At 39.7% G+C, this 17,655-nt stretch overlaps 2 protein-coding genes across 5 annotated transcripts in view; one reads left to right on the plus strand and one right to left on the minus strand.

The window, feature by feature from the left end:
* Positions 1-17,655, plus strand: part of ctnna2 (catenin (cadherin-associated protein), alpha 2) — a 258,619-nt gene that overhangs the window by 137,963 nt on the left and 103,001 nt on the right. The gene's annotated exons all lie outside the window — the stretch shown is intronic.
* lrrtm1 (leucine rich repeat transmembrane neuronal 1) lies at positions 13,304-14,881 on the minus strand. The gene has a single exon (XM_070920261.1). The coding sequence runs from the start codon at positions 14,879-14,881 to the stop codon at positions 13,304-13,306; it is 1,578 nt and encodes a 525-aa protein (XP_070776362.1).

The following is a 17,655-nucleotide window of genomic DNA, read 5'->3' on the forward strand; positions in this document are numbered from 1 at the left end:
GAGCACGAAACAAATCCAAGTGCTGCTTCATCTGCAAGTCAACCCATGAGAGTGCCCAGGCATGGATTTGTGAACTATATCAAGGCTGGGCATTAGAAAAAATTAAATTGTGGCTTGACCATGCAAGACATATAATAAACTGAAACATTCAGTCTCTTCATTTCATATATGTATAGGAGCTGAGAAAGTGTGGAGGTATGGATTTAAAGAAACTGCTGCTCAATAGGGAGTTATTTGAGGTTTCCAATACGTATGCTTTGTGCTTTAGGCAGTTGAATGAGGAATTTTAATTCAAGGCTTTTTCTTATCATGGTAGGAGGGAATCTATGTTCCTTGTTGGCTCAGATGAATTCAAGTATGGAAGATGCACACTGTGTACTACCACACTGGATACTGACCCCAAGGTTGACAAATTGTTATGTACATCCATTCACCATTGTGAGTAGCTGAAACATTTACAGCGTTTTCTTTAAGAGTTGTATAAACTTCTGAGCTAAATTAGATTTGTACTTTAGGTGGGATATCTTCTCTTCATTGCATCTGTACATTCAGCAATTAAGTTGTGAATTCAACTGGGGTGTTTGTCAGTTCCCCTGTACTTTTTGGTTGGATTCATTTTTGGAAATTGATCTTGATTTGCACTGGTGACATTAAATAGGACTCAACATTAAAAGCATCACTCAGAAGAATTTTTGTTAAACTCTGATACCAACACCACTTTACAGTACAGACTTTAAGTGCATTCCTTATCCAGTGACACATAAATAACATCATGTCCTAATGTTTTTACAAAACAACATGTTTGAATATTAAATATTCAGGGGTCACTGTCCATATTTATGTTAATTAAGCCCAGTAAGTAAATACTTTACTAAAATGGGAACATTTCCCTCATGGGTATATTTCCCTTTGCAGCTTATGTTTTGGTTGTCCCATTCGGCTTTATGACGAGTGGAGAGCTGTTGGTAGATATCTAATGGTATGTGTTTGAAGTGGTATGTGTCTTGCCATTTTTTAGTCAAAATAATTGAAACATATTCATAGGTTTGCAGGCATGGGACATCCAGAAGACCAAAAGATTAAAGAGGACCGTATGGCAGCTTGTCAAAAACTGATGCTATGGATCTGTTTTATTTTCTACCGACGGTGTCTCTCCCTCTATCCACATACAATTGTACACACATGCAAGGCCAAACACAAAGCACAGACTGGACCGCATACTTTCTCATCAAACATCTTCCCATTGTCATCGCAGACCCATGGGTTTCATTAGTGCCAGCTTTAAAACAACAAATCTCATTCCCACTCCCACACTCTAGTCCCAAATGCTTTCAATGGAGGAGGAAACAACACTTGCCTGAAGGGTGCATGCATATGAAATTCCACAAAAAAAATTGCGTGATTTATATTCTCTGCTCAGACGAAACAGGGTGTAATGTGCTCAGCACTAAATTAACAAATGTGCTGTAGTAAAGTGACATTGACATGTGTGCTTATCACAGGTGAGATTGGACGTTTGCAATAAAAGCCGACTTGAGGACCAAACCCATTGATTTCATGCTAAATATTTAGGGACTGACTGAAATGAGAGACTTTAGTCTCTGCAGTGAGCAGGCAAAGCAGGTGATCACACCGGACACCTTTTTGGCAGTGAACGCTGCCTTTTGTAATTGTTTTCGCTGGGTCTGAGGGGTTTTGTATGCTGCTTGTGCACCCAGGGCACCTCACTTTTATCCATCCAGCGCACCTTGCATGTTTTTAGAAATGCCCTGAGCTCCCCAAGTTGAAAAGTGTTAAACTGTGTGCCTGCGTCACCACAGCTTTTTTTCTCTGCTGTCTAATAAAATGACAACAGAGGTGGGGCTTTCTTCTGCTTTTCCTCTTCTGCACCAGAGCTTCTATTGGAAACTGGGCGATTGAAAAAAAGATGGTTTTGGTGGTTTCTGCCCACTGTTTCACTTTGAAGGAAAATTACAATAAATGGCATCAGATTTGCTGCGTCATGACTGAATGCTTTTTTCCCCTTCAATTAGAATGGCATTAACTAATGTATTAGCAAAGTAGTGGACAGCAGCTGACTTTGTGGTTGCCTAGTAACATTAGTATGAGGACACTTCCAGGGCCCCTGCCTGTGCAGGTTTCTCAGAAAAAAGGCAGAGCAGAGAACCTAATGTTTCGCTTTACAGCCTGTAAATCATATCCAGAGCTCTTTAGCATTTGTTATAGTATATTGCACTTGTAACCCTCCTCGGTTGGTTTTTGATTATTTTGCAGGTTATTTATTTGTGACCATAGAGAACCTTGTTAAAAAGGAGAAATCAAGTATGTAGAATGAGCAAATTCACCTAAAAATGTTGTGTTACAATATGTTGTGAATTCTTTAATGCGCACATGTAGTCAGTGCAGGGTTTATTTGTTTTTTGGTTTGTTTTGTATTTCATTTTTGTTGGGGCACATACTGTACCTTATACATTGCTTATACTTCAGCTGCATGTTTGAAGTGTTCAGCAAGCCTTCAGGGACAGCGTATCTAGAGCGATCAGACATTTTACCATTGGACAGGGGAGGGGAGGATGAGCTGGATCCTGGAATCCCAGCCCAGGAGGCTGACTTATTCAGTATTCTGCCGATGTGTGATCCTGACCTTACTGTTGCATGTCCTTGGTGCATGCAGAGCGCAGCAAATGCCTTTTTGGGGGATTGCATGCTCCAGCCCATTTTAATGTGCCTTTTCATTCTCAGCACACCATCACTAAGCCCCACAGCAGGGGCTCAGAGCAACCATTTTGATTATGAGAATGATTGAATTAATGCTGCTGAAGTTGACACTTAATGGATTATGGTGGTCAGAATTGTTAAAACACATGAGGCAGATCTTTGTAAAGACATCCTAAACCCCTTTATTTGTCACACTTCCAGGGGAAAGGTTTTAAAGTCTAGCCTTGCTAATCTAGTGCAAAGTTTAACCTATTAAAAATAAAGTCTAACACATACAAACAACAAGCATTAGTCCAATCATAAGGTACTGGATGGAATATATAAAGAGTGTCTGGATTGATTCCAACTTTTGAATGGCTGTTGTTGTCAATATCAAATCATTGTGGTTTTCTTGAGTTAGAAACTGATTTAACAGTGTATTGCAACAAACTATTTGCAAAAAATACATGTTCTACTTTGTAGTAACCATTTAATTAAGAGGATCTTACTATTGCGTGTTAGCACTGTATGTCCGTTCATTACAAGTAAATGAGTGATCCACAGTTACTGGAACTGTTTTTTTTCCCAATTGTTTTTTCCTTTTTTCATGTACATTAAGCAAGGATGGTTAAGCAAATCTGTGTTTTGTTTTTATTGTTATAGTATATTTTTGACCATTACTTTTCCTTTCAACACAAAGACTTTACCATCCGCCGCTGTTTCTGTTTCACCGAGCACTCAGCAAATATATCACTCTACTTTCCTGCATTGAAAATCGCCAAGTTCTGTAACCTGCAGCTGTGTTACGGGCAGAATAACCACAGACCTGCATGCTTGTCTTTATTGTTTTCACGTACAGTAATGCTCAAAGCTGCAATATGTTTTTATCTCTTTTCATTTCCTTAAACATGGTTTTCTTGTCGCCTTTCTTGGTATTCTGCTCTTCACGTCATTGAATCCAAACACTGTCGCAGGAGGTTTCTTTGGTTGATATACTGTGCATGCGCTCTATGTGTTTGTATGCCTTTTAGCACTCATTTCCTCCCTTTCTCTCGCATTCCCATAGTTCAGCTGGCCATTTGGGCTCTATCAGACAACCTTAATGTTTGCACAGTAAATGAACATCAACAGTGAAGACAAACAACAAATTTGTATCGCACCTATTTTCCTCTTTAATGGTGCAACGTTATTCTCATTTGTCATTAACATACTTGCTGAGAAACTGGAGCCAATCGGAATTTGTAATGCATTAACTAAAAGCAACATTGCTGTCATTAGCTTCAGTGATCTGATTGTATCTCGTTCAAAAAGTTATTAGGTTCATTTTCAGAAGTTATTGGATTTATTTTCCACCATAATGTGAGAGCCTGCCTGTACACAAAGATGGCATATTGACTGACCTGACTTGCAAGGTTGACATTCACCATAGATTTACTGGATATTCCACTTCATTCAGTCTTAAACTATCCACTGAGTGGCAACAATTCCAAAACAGATGTGAATTTATATGCCAAATTTAACAGTGCTTGATTCCCTGAGCATTTTTACCAGCAAAAAGAGAAAAGCTTTGATTTTTACAGGTCTACCCAAACAGCTCTTTTTGTTTTTTTAAACCTATTTCACAGCGATATTTAAACATCTAGAGGCAAGAACTCATAGATGTAGAGAACAAGAAATGATGAGCATAGTATATACACATATCCAACCATCACCTCCAAAATTTTAATAGTTTGTTAATGAAAAGGATTAGGAAGAGCATGGATCACAGCATATCTATACTTGGTGAGAAAAAAATTGTTAAATGAAGGAATGGACAGTCAAACATTTATTAATTTAACAGTTAAACTCTGGAGGGACTGGTCTGTCGTCATATGCCAATATTTAAAAATATGCATTCCTGGAAACTGACTTCATCTCATGTTGGCAAACTGGCATATGATATACCACAGTGCAGTTTACACTTTCACAGATGATTGAAGTTGTGGGCAGATTCCTAGAATATCTCATGACTAGTAATTCAGGAGCTGTTTTCAGTTTATTTAAAGTCAGTGTGATACCAACATCTATTCGTGCTATATGTCTATATGTGCATCCTTGAAAGTGAATGTCTGCTTTTGTAAAAAAAAAAAAAAGTAGAAAAAATAGAAGAGTTCTGTAGCAAGTTTATTTTCTTTTTCATTGTGGATGGTTACGTCTCAGATTTTTTAAATTCACCTCCAATTAATAAAGACAGTTGGCCACTATAATGGAATAACACTCATACAGTGCAACAGCATATTGGAGAAATTTAAGGAAGTTGATTTCACTCACATCAGCCACATAGCTTCTCCAATTTGTGAAAAGTGCCAATTTCACTTTGTTGAGTTATAATTATCATTACTTTTATTAGTTGTCATATTAGTAATAGTATTTAGCTTGAATCCTTTTCAGTGTTACAGAGGGGTTGCTATCCAAGTACAGTGGTGGAAGAAGTACCCAGAGCCTTAATTTAAGTAAAAGTACCAACACATTAATGTAAAAATACTCCATTACAAGTAAAAATTCTACTTAGTAAAATTATTGTCAGTAAAAGGTACTTACCTTCTTTTTTGTAAGGGGTCCACAGCTTAAAGATTTAAATCTGTACATGTACAGTACAGGTACATCAATAGTTTAGTACAGTACTTCAGTAAATGTACTTGGTTACTTTCCACCACTATCCCTGTGTTCATTTGGATGACAGTTATACCTGAAAACATTGAGGCACCTGGGAGAGGTAAACAGTGCATAACATGGTTTACACAGATAGCAGCACTCCAATTCAAACCTGTGGGCCGTTTAGAGACTCCAGTCTTCAGAGTTTTGCGAGGAACTCATATAAATCATTAAAAAAAACTTACACTCTTCTCAGGAAGAGTCAACAATCGAACATGTGTCCAGTGACAGGCAGCAGTGCTTACCATTCAACCAGTGGCCCGTTTCTTTTTCAGTTTCTGCAATGATGTGATCAAGCCCTATAGGCCGTACAACACTGTTAAGAGTGCACAGAAGCATGGGGGGTGTTATAAACTTATATGGACTTGTAATGTTGTGCTGCATGGCTGGCAGAATGGGATCCTCTTTGTCAGCACAGTCCCCCAATAAAAGGGCGTCTTTCTGCTCTTCCTCTTTTCGCTGCCTACTACAATGGCCGTCGCAAGGTAGACATTAAACGCACCCTCAGTTTAACTACAGTACGTTAGGCTCTCTGGTCTATACAATGCAAATACGCCATTTTACTCTGCCATAGGCTGCCTAATCTCGCAGCAATCTGTTGCACTCTTAAACTGTCTGTGTGTCTCTGAAAAAAGTCTGTGATCTCTAATTGAGTGAATGCTTCTTTACAGATAAACATAAAGGTGTTTTAACAGACCTGATTTGATGTTAGAAAAACATTAAATGCAAAAAAAGTATATATTTTAACAAGCCTTTCTCTTTTGTTTCTGTCTCTCTTTTGGCATTCTTCGTGGATCCATTGCTCTTCTGCCCTGCATTTAACATGACAGGTAAGTCCATCAGTATTTATTTTGATGCCTCTGGGCTGGATTAGCTTGTACGCATTGTCTGCCACAGTGAAAGTGTTTACCAAAATTGCATCTTAAGTACTTGCTGTACCAGGGAACACATTCCCTTTGCTCAGCTGACACTTGGGAGAATGGGGCAATTCCATTTATGCAGCCAATCTCATTGGCTACTGGAGAGATGCCAATCTGCCCTCACAGATAGGGAAGAGAGAGGGAGCAAGGAGAGCGGGTAGAATAGCGTTTATTCATCCTGACACTGATCAGATAAATGGGAAATGATAAATGCTGTCTATTTTTACTTCCCTTAACCTGTGTTAACTTTTTATTCAAAAAGGAGGTCCTACAGTCTTGCCGTGCCATACCTTTGAAACGCTTTGCGATTCAGTTTTATTCGAGGTGATCTGACTATGAATAATGAAACATGAAGCAGTTGTCCTGATGACTCATTTAGCATAAATGGTGAATAAGTTGAGCTGATGTCTGTCTGCTGGGCAACAAAGTACATAGTCATCAACTTAGAATACAAAAAAGGCATTGTTTTGAAGTCAGTTCCCAGTATGCATTTGTTTTATTCATTTTCTTTTTGTTTTGTTTGAGTTCTTCCCAAAGCTGCTGATTCCCACATCTAAGGCAGTGAATCTAAATGTTCATACAGGGCAGCTTAATTTATTGTTGTTGAAAAGGCCAGGATGTCCCCCGAATGGCAATGTGGCTGATATTTAAGTTTGAGGTGGCTATGAGGCTCCATAATGTTATTCATATAAATCAAATATGTTGTATTTGTTTTTGTTCTTTTTGGACTTCATAATCTTATTCTTTTACAGCCACCTGAGAAAGAAGTAGTTTGGTAAACTTTTTTTTGGATTGATATTGATTTACACAGATATACCAGATATACAGAATATTGGTCTACGTTTTAACGGCATGAAGCAAAAGTGCCTCGAATCAAATTAAATCTTTTTTCTTTAACATTATAATTTCATTGACTAGCTATGTACATTCAGTTACAAATATGTTATTTCTACCTTATGCTGGGAAATGCAGCAACAATTCCCTCCAGCTCAACCATTTGTAATAGTTAGAATATGTTATTTTATTACATTTATGTTTATTTATAAAGCTGTCCAAGAGATAATGGGTTACCATAACACATACCTATGCACTTACAGTACACATTCAGTACCATGCATTTTATTGATTGCTTTTTTCCTTGTGTGGGTGCTGGAGTATAGTTAGACACATGTCTTAAGGCATCTATTTTAATTAATATGACCATTTTGTAGGACTATTGACACAAGAGGAATAGAGCTGGACTAGAAAATATATCAAAACAGGCATGACCTACAATATCACAGGTGTAGAAAGTTTAGCCTAAATTATCTTGGATTTTATATCTCATCAACTGCACCAGGATCTATCTTTAAAGGTATGAATAACAATAATAAATGAATAGAACATCCTGAGTCCAGTCCTGGATAAAGCTTTGTGGTTCAGCCACCATAATACTCAGAATATTAGGCGCTGACCCACATCTGCTCTTATACGGGTTACATGGAGCCCCAGATGCAGGCCCAGCTGTTGCCATGTATTATCTCACTGACTGACCCTGATGTTATATGTTAAATGCAAGACAAAACATTATCGTAGCCTAATCCACCCTAGCAATAGCAAGAATGTTAACTACAAAATACACTCTAATAATAATAATAATAATAATAATGATAATGATAATAATAATAATGGCCACAAGTCTTCTGTTCCTCTCACACTCTCTGACTCACTGTAATGAATATTCAGCTGCCAACCTTGCCCCCATTCTCCAACCAGTTTCACCCTCCTCAGCAGCCACCACTGCTCTACCTACAGCACCATATGTAGTTAAGAATAATGACTCCTCAGTCATTATTATTAATTCAATGTTCCTTGAATATGGTGCATGTAAATGATGCAGTGGGCGTAGAGATCTATAGGCTGCCTGGAGACCTAGCCTGAGTAATGAATGTAATTATAGTGCCCTATTGGACCTATGTCAGTAATAGTAAAGCTATTATTTTTACAGTTATTTGTTCAACTGTCACAAGGGGAGCGTTTGGGAAAACATATAAGCTTTCCTTAGTTTAACATCAAAATGTATTATTTACGGAATTCCCTCTATACAATGTGTGAGTGAAATTTCCATTTGCTGCCCTCCTTTAATTAACCGGCAGCTTGTACATGTAGGTTAAGTAAACACCAGGATTTTTTTAGCGGCTATCATCGAATGCAGTGCAGTAATATCACAATTATAACAACGACAGCAGCAGTATTTGGAAAGAGTGAGGGTATGTACAACCAGAGAGAAAAAAATGGCGTGTCAGAGGTTTTGGATTCAAAGATAATGTTGATGATGATTAGAATATTGATCCCGATAACCCACCTGTTATAAAAGAAGCAGTGGAAAGCCACCCACTCATTGTCATTAGTCATCACCAGCTCCTTGCAGCCTGCTGCAGTACATGCTGCCACCCATGATTTAGCTCTTCATCCAGTTATGAGGGGGTGTTAAGCGTTTATTATGCAGCACAGTCCAAGTCCCAATGAGATGGCAGAATGTTGCTCGATCGATACCCCTCACAGGAAGCCAGGTTAATTTATTTTTTAAGGATTTGTTTGCGTCTCTAAGGACCCCTGCTTGCTGCAGGTTGTGACGCAAGCTATTTCCCAAAGATCTGCAGAGTGATGTTTTGTCACTGACACATACAGCACTGCACAGGCGAAGGTACTGCACATGCAGGCACACTGGCATAAACATGCATACACCATTGTATACTGTATTCAAACCAGTTTTGCTGTTTGCTTAACCTATCTGGATTTTGAACTAGGCTCAAGACTCTGACAAGGGTAGTTGTGAGTGCCCACTGATTGATAGTGAGCCTGTACAGTTTGAGCCTGCAGGGTCTCTGTATTTGTAGTGTTTGACCTTTTGGCTCTGACCTGGCATCAACAAAATGCCCCACTTTTTTTGCACAGCACACCCCCTCTGAATGTTTTTCTCATTTCATTGTGACCTTTACTCTTTGTGTCGGTAAGTCTGCCTTCATATCCATCTTTCTTTTGTGACTTCTCATCTCAGCATTACACTCATAACAATATGGCACCAGACATTTACAGGTCCGTTGTGCTTATTTATGACCACACATGTACACAGACATAACTGCATGTGCGCACATATGCCACACGCTCAGTTTTGCACACATAAGCTACAAGACAATAGCTTCAGACCTATTAGCATGTGCATTGTACATACAACCCCTGTATATCCTCTGGCTGGCAAACAGCTGCGTTTCTGCAAAATACAGAACAAATGTCACGCAGATCTCGAAGCAGATCGCGAAGCAGATCCCACACTTTCTTTCTGACTGAACAGTGATCTGATTTGTGTTGGAGGGTTGCCATGTCAACCACTTGTCATCGTCAAAGTCAATTACTGATTTACATAAATAAAACAAATTATCCTCATTCATCAGTTTACAATGTGAGGGAGAGGTGAATACATTTGTTATCACCATGATCATTTTTGGTTACCACTCAACTGTATAGATTTTTACTGAGCATCATCAATCAAAGCATTTATAATGGATGCTGTCTGAGAGCAAATATCTCCCCTCAGGGAATTATCACCCCAGGCTGAGGTCAAGCAGAGATTTGATCTATTGTCAGTTAGATGAATTGATGTTTTTCTCTCCATTTACGGTGTTTTGTGGACGCAAAGTGAAACAGAGAGAGGAGAGAGAGAAGGTAAAGGTGAGTGGGGATAGAGATAAGTCTAAAGTAGTTTAACGTCAGCCCTCAGGAGTCAAAGCTTTTAAAATATTCACAGCCGTTCTCCATCACCTATTGCCCTGGTTGCTTGTTCAAGAAAAGACTGAAATGAAATCAATGAGGTTGCCAGTACTGGCGTCTATGCCAGGCATCATCCAATATTTATACAAATGAAGCTTCACAAGCTAAAATTTACCCAGCAGTTGCATGTTTAAGAGGCTGTGAAGGACTCGAAGGACTCGAAGGGGGTGAAAATTCTAGACAGGATGTGAAGATGAGAGAATAAAATAAATCTAGCTTCCCATCATGATGCCCTGCTGTACATACTGCAGTCATTTGCATTCATATGATATGGCAGGTTATGATTAACAGCTATGTTGAGTCTTTAAGTGGGACACCCTTGGTACCATAAACAAGAAATGGATCATAAATCCTGCATGGCAACTTTAAGCCATTATCACTCCCCAAAACGTGTCCCCTAACAAATAACCACCAAGTTTAGTGCTTTTGTTACTGGAGCACTGCATGCCGTGTATGTAAACTGTTAACTTAGCTGTTCACTAGAATGAATCGACCTGGCAAAAAAACATGAAAGTACATTGTGGATATATTGCTCACACTGCATCTTTATTTTTCATCCCACATGGGCCACTTCCTCAGACATTTGTTTGATGTGAATGACTGATACAGGTTCCCTTTACTGTCGCTAAGGTCAGTTTCAGATGAAAACTCATCATTCAGTGCCATTTGGCATTATTATGTGTGACTCCCTGAACTGTAAGCAGAAACTCATATATGTGATTACAGAAACATGTTATAGCTTAGAAAACTGATGATGAATTCCATGTTGAAACTTTTCGTTGGAATTTTGAAGGAACATTTTTTATAGTATTGTTTGAAATTGTATTAATTACATGTATTTTTGAAATGCATGTTTACTACTGATTGCATTTATTGGAGAATGGAATAAGAAAATAGTTTCAATTTAGTCCACCCAAGTGCAAAACACTGAATTCCAGACATATCCTTCATATTAATGAGATTAATATGTGATGGGAGAAATGCTATGCTCTGTGGGAAGAAAAGAAGGTAATTTGATACGAATATCCCGTGGCTCTCTTTTCCAGTCCCTCCAAGATTTGACGATCTTGTGATTACAAAAATGAAAACACAAATTAAATCAAATTTTCTTGAGAGCTTGCAATTTTGTCCAATCCCGGAAATTTTTCTTCAAAATATTGTAAAGTGTTTTACTCCTCACTACCATTTTGAGCTTAAAAAAAATATAATTTCAGAACCACTGATAATGAGTTCGAATAAAAATAAAATGAACCCTCACCCCCAGCAATACTAATTTTTTCAGACACATCATCACCTGTGGGACCTCTGCACTTCTTCTCAGGCAGGGCTTACTCCCTGGCTCTGTGTCACTCACAACAAGCTCCACCAATTTAAAACTCACCAAACCATCTCTAACCCTATAACAACCAAGTCTTACCTGTTTTTCTGACTCTGTTGCACATTGTTCACCAGAACGCCAGGGCACCAAGTGCACCTACAGTGTTGTTGATAGATTTGAAAATGACGTTTTTTTCTTATTGGAACTAATTATGTAATGATTGTCAGTGAGTTCTTAAAACATTTTTATTCCTGCTAACTTACAAGTTGTAAACATTATCTTAATTTATCGCAAAATAACACAAAAATGATGCAAATTGATGCATTTCATTTTTTTCAGAAAAGCTGCTGCAAATTCAGTATATTGATGTTGCCTCTGCTCTGAAGGTTTGCAGAGTATGGTGCACAATAGGTAAAATGCTGCCACAGTATGAGAATATGCACACTAGAGAGCAGTCTGTTCCCTCTTTCTGCAGTCATTGTGATCCTCCATCTCTCTCTCACTGCCCCCCTCTTACACAACATACTGTTCATGTCAAAGGACCCAGGAAACACAACATCTGTCAGTGCACTAATTTACACAATGAACACCAGAGGAAGAAGGATATATATACACCTCAAAATGGCCTTGTATTCAACAAACATTTTACATCACATGAAAACACAGTGAAGAATATTGCATGTGCAAATCTTTCTTTAAGCTGCTGGATAATTTCTTCAATGATTCTGATACAATTTAAAATTGTATTTCCATTTAAGTATGCATGGGTTCAATGATTGTTGTCTTTAGTGTGCTTGATTCAGTGAAAGGAGGCCTCGCTCTTCTGTGAAAGCCAAAGAGTGACAGGCAATGAGAGGCATAGCTTTAGATCTTTGACACTCTGCTTGCTTTACTTGGATGGTACACAAGTAGTGACATAATAATAATATGAATATGCTAATTAAAATGTAATAGATCATTTGAATCTATTTTCAGATGGGCAATGGGAAGGGGGAAAGAAATTACACTGATAGCGAGTCAACACAGTGAATGATAAAACAACAAATATGAGAGTTAACAGAGAAGAGATCTAAAATTCAGACCAAGGATTATACATTGGAGATGAGATGCAGATATCCCTCTGCCCCTTTTATTAAATTTTTTTTGTATTTCATTTCATTCTTTTGGTTCGATACACTGCAGAGACATGGCTCTCCAGTCCACGAGCGCAAAGACTGCGTCTATTGTCATTCATCCTTTCTGACAGGCTTCTCACGTACAAATGAGTTTACTGTGAATAGCAATTCATTTATTTAAACATTTTTTGTAGTTTACAAAAGAAATAGATTATCTTGTATCATTTTTTTGTCCACACTTGCACTTCTTCTTTTAACATATTTTACACAGACTTTTATTTTTACATTTCAATCCAACTTAAACATGTTTTTTTTAATATTTTAAATGCTTGTCAAATATTGTGTTTACCATAATACAAATGGTTTTTTTTTCTTTTTTCTTCTTTTGTGTGTCCTCAGTTTCTTTTTAAACAATAATTAAATGTCCTGAAGTAGAAAGACACATTAAAGCTCAAATATCCACCCATGAGAGAAAAGCCTCAGTGCCCACAACGTATTCCTCTGTGGAACATCAACAGGTCCAAGAGTCAGGTGCCAATCATGCCCTGCGGCCTCAAATCAGCAGTAGATAGCAGTAGCAATAATAGTCACAAAGCATACTCCTTCCACATCACAGTGAGTGTGTAAAAAGTGTCTAAAAGATTCCTTTATTCCTTCTGTCCGCAATAATCCTCTTCCCAGTGTATCCAAAAAGGGGATTTACTGTATATCCAGATAATCACAGGTAAAGATGTACTCACAAAGCAGGGTCACACCTCACATTCCCGAGAAGGTTGCTGTTGGCAAGTGCAAGAGCCATATTCATTGATGATTACCAAAGCTCCCTCAATGTGGTTAGGTTTATAGTCAACATAGTACTCCGGTGTAGAAATTGCAGCCATCTGCTGCATGCTTTGCTTTTGCTTCTGCTTACGGCGCTGACTGCTGAAGCACTGCCTCAGTTGTCTTATTCCGGCTGGAAAGCACTTCCATGCCACATACAGCATGAGCACTATGATGAGAAAGGAAAAGATGAGTGCCATGGTCCCAGTCACCACCTTGTGGATCTGCATGGTGCTCTCCAGGTCATCATGGCCCACTGTGACAGTGAAGGAACTGGTGACCACCTCACTGCCCTCACCCTCATAAGGGTTTGGAGTAAATGGGCCCAGGAAAACAGAGCCACCCTGGGCCAGATCCCTTGTAGAGGCGTACAGGCCTGCTGTAGTTACCTCCATTGGGCGGTCCTCACATAGCTGAAAAGCATAGACAGCATCCAACACATCCTCGCCCTGTGCGGTGTCGGGGCTTGAACACAGCAGGGAATTGTCACGCTGGCCTCGGAAGGCACTCAGCCAAGAGGCCAAGGCACACACGTTGCGACTGCACTCCCAGTCATTCCCTGCCAGGGTAATGCTGTCCAGAGATGACCATGAATCCAGGATGCGCTGGTCCACAGAGGTCAACCGATTGGAGTCTAGCATCAGCACCTTAAGGTTTGGTGCGCTCTCAAAAACATGTGGCTCAATGTATTCGATTTCATTGGCTGACAGGTCGATCTTCTCTAAAAAATGCCATGTCCAGTCCAGTGTGTTGACAACAATAGTGGCATGATTGTTGTGCATGTACAGAGTACGTAAAGAGATGAGGCGAGGGAAGTGGGCTAGGTTGACTTTAACTAGCTCATTGTGCTCAAGATGCAACTCAGTCAACTTGAAGAGGCCAGCGAAGGAGTTTCTTGCCAGGCTCTGCAGTTGGTTGTATCCCAAGTCCAGAAACTGCATGCTCCGGCAGTCTTGAAAAATCCGCACTGGCACAAATTTGAGAGTATTGTAGCGCAAATGCAAATTGGTGAGCTTTCTAAGGCCGTGGAACAGGTCAGGCTCTAGTGCCTGCATTCTGTTGTATGAGAGGTCCAGGATACGCAGGTTTGGGAGGGGCCTAAAGGTACCATTTGGCAGACTCTCAATCCGGTTGCTGCTGAGGTCTAACTCCTTGACCCGTCTTAGCCTGTCAAATGCACCCTCCTCTACAATGTCAATGTTGTTGTGATCTAGGTAGAGCCAGGTGAGCTGTGACAGACCAGCCAGTTGGCCTTCACGCAGCTCGGTCAGGTTGTTCTCTCTCATGGACAGGCCCATGGCGCTGCTCAGATTGCGGGGAATGTCTGTGAGGTTGAGCCCCTCGCAGTACAGCAGCTTGCTGTCGCAGCGGCACAGCCTTGGACAAACCCCCTCTACCAAGGGAACCGTTCTCAGAAAAATGCCCAATAAACACAGTATCAACCCAGGGGGCTTCTTCAGTGGCCACTTTAAGTACAGTCCAATTAGAAGGAAATCCATTAGCATAAATATCCAGGGATGCCACTGAGAAAATGTCCATTGAACCACTCTGGATATTGTTTTTGCACCTATCACATCATATTTATCACATCATATTTAATTAATTTAATAATCTGTTTCGTTACGTTTTTGTATTATGGCCGTAAACAGTGATTATATTTCTTTTATTTTGTCAACTAAAAGGATCCTTGTCGAAAATGCAAAAGATATAGGGCAAGTCTCTTTGCTTATGTTAGATATCAAGTGGGTGGAGAGTAGAGTGGATGAAAAAAAATGAAATTGTCCTCATTGATCGATCTTATTTGAAAAGATTCCTACTCACCCCTATCCAAAAGCTGACAATCTCCATTCAGCGTCTCGCTTTGTGCCCCAACACTAATTATGTGCGAATCTAAAAAAGACCCCACTGTGGTACAAATTCTCCCCCCCTCCCCTCTCTCTTTTCAGTGGACACCAGATCCTTGGCAGGCTTACAATGTCTTAGTTCTCCTCAAGTGAAAGAGCCAGAAAGAGAAGGAATCCAAGTAGCTTTCAGCGAGATGGTAGGGAAGTGCAAGTTCCCCTGTCTGCATGCATGAGCTCTGTCTCTTTTGCTCCTCCGCAGTCCTCTGCTGCAATGATCAGAGGGGAGAAGAGACAACCAGAGAAAGAAAAAAAAAAAAAAAGACCAAGGAAAAATCTTTTTAAATGTCTGTCTTGCTCTTTTCTCCTCCCCTTCCTGCTTAAGTTTCAGCAGATCTGTCAACGCATATTATCGTCCATCTCTGGAAGCAATCACTGACTTGTAAGGTCTAAATCCATTCAAGCGGGTAATCATGCTTTCAGTGACGGATGCAAGGAGGAAAAAAAAAAGAAAGGATTTAAAGAGGTGAACCCTGTTCACTGTTTTCTTGTGTAACAGTATTCCTTGTCATCTCAGTGGCTCATCTCCGTTAAGAAGCCGCTTTCATCCCCCGTGGCTTGCAGTTTTCGTTCACTCCCTTGCTCTCCGGGTGTTTCCTCAGCCAGCTGGAAGAGGCTGCTGAAGGCTGGTGCTGGTAGGCAGGCAGGGGCGGTAAATGTGGGAAGCAAAGGAGCGCGCAATCCCTTGCAGCAGAGCAGTACACTGACAGCGCATGCAGAACCACCTTCTGTTCACTGAGTGTCGTAAGCCACTCACAATTCAGAGTGCTCGCTCTCTTTCCCTCACTCTCTTGCTCTCTTTCCCTTGATCGCTCACTCACTTTTTCATGCTGCTCCCCTCCTCTTCCTCTCTCTCCCCTCTTCCCTCCTCGTTTTTTCTCTTGCTGTGTTTTTCTCTGTGCCTCTGTGAACATTTACATATTCAGAATGGGCTGGGCTTAAACCAGGAGCTTTAATGAAACCCCCCTCTCCCTCTCTCTCTCTCTCTCTCTCTCTCTCTCTCTCTCTCTCTTTCCCTCCCTCTCTCTCCCTCTCTCTCTCTCCCTCCCTCTCTCTCCCTCTCTCTATCTCCCTCTCTCTCTCTCCCTCCCTCTCTCTCTCTCTCTCTCTCTCTCTCTCTCTCTCTCTCTCTCTCTCCCTCTCTCTCTCTCTCTCTCTCTCTCTCTCTTACTCTCTGTCTCTCTCTCCCCCCCTTCTGACTGTAATGAATTGGGCCATATAATGTCTGCCTCCTTTGACGTTGCTGTGAGAAAGCAGTTTTCTGATTTCAGAGTTGCAAAATAACATTCATCCAATGGGACACCCTCCAAAAAGGGTGTCCTATATTAGTTCCACCCCTAAGGCAGAGAACCATTTGCATTCATATGCAATGCATGCAATCCACATATAGAAGAACAAAAAAAAAGAAATAATATAACCATATACATATATAACCATATTCTCTCTCGTGATCACAAGTAAATCCACACGCACAAAATTAATTAATTTCAGTAATGATGATACAATTTGAATGTACCCATCATCATGTTTGTCTAATGATTTCAAATATGACTTTGTGTAATGAATCAATCTCAGTCTATTGATAATCATTGTTAAGCCTTGCCAACAATAAAGGCTAGAGTATAGTGGCTCAAGACTTTTGTATGACATCCTTCATTTGATCAAACTGTCCTGTAGCCAGGCCTTCTATGTCACTGTCAATTATGGCGAGGCTATCTATTCTGAATATAGATGTAATTGCTTGCCACATAATATTAGCATAAAGCTATAACATAAATATTCTTTTCTGAAGGTCCGCTCTCGCCTTGCTTTGCACTTCTCTGGAATCACTCCTAGCCTTGTCATCGTTCTCCCATTAATTTTCAAAGACAATGAGCTGTGACAGTGCCTTGCATTCCTCATATCAGCCAAGTTTCTAACCATCTGACCTTTTTTTCCGTCTCTGAGTTCATTGCATTTTTACTGACAGATGCCGTAACTTGCCTTTTTGGTCGTTGTTTTTTTAAAGAATAAAGGAATTTAGAATGAATGAAAATGATAACAAGACATGAAAACAAAATTAATAAAGAACATGTTGTAATTATGCCCCTTCACAATCCAGGCATCGGTAACATGTATATAGAGCCAAATGTATGTTGAAACAATTGCAAACAGAAATACCAATTGCTTTTTTTTTGCAAATGAGTTGACATTTCATCTGTAATCTGGGTTACTGCTGCCAGCTAACCTTAACTAGATATTAACTAGATCTAATAAATAATAATAATACATTTTATTTATAAAGTGCTTTTCAAAACACCCAAAGACGCTTTACACTGCAAGTTAGATATAAGATCCTGACACATAATTCCCATTACTTAGAAATGGGGTCTTGTAAA

The sequence above is a fragment of the Enoplosus armatus genome, chromosome 2, assembly GCF_043641665.1.
Source record: "Enoplosus armatus isolate fEnoArm2 chromosome 2, fEnoArm2.hap1, whole genome shotgun sequence".
NCBI classification, from domain to species: Eukaryota; Metazoa; Chordata; class Actinopteri; order Centrarchiformes; family Enoplosidae; genus Enoplosus; species Enoplosus armatus.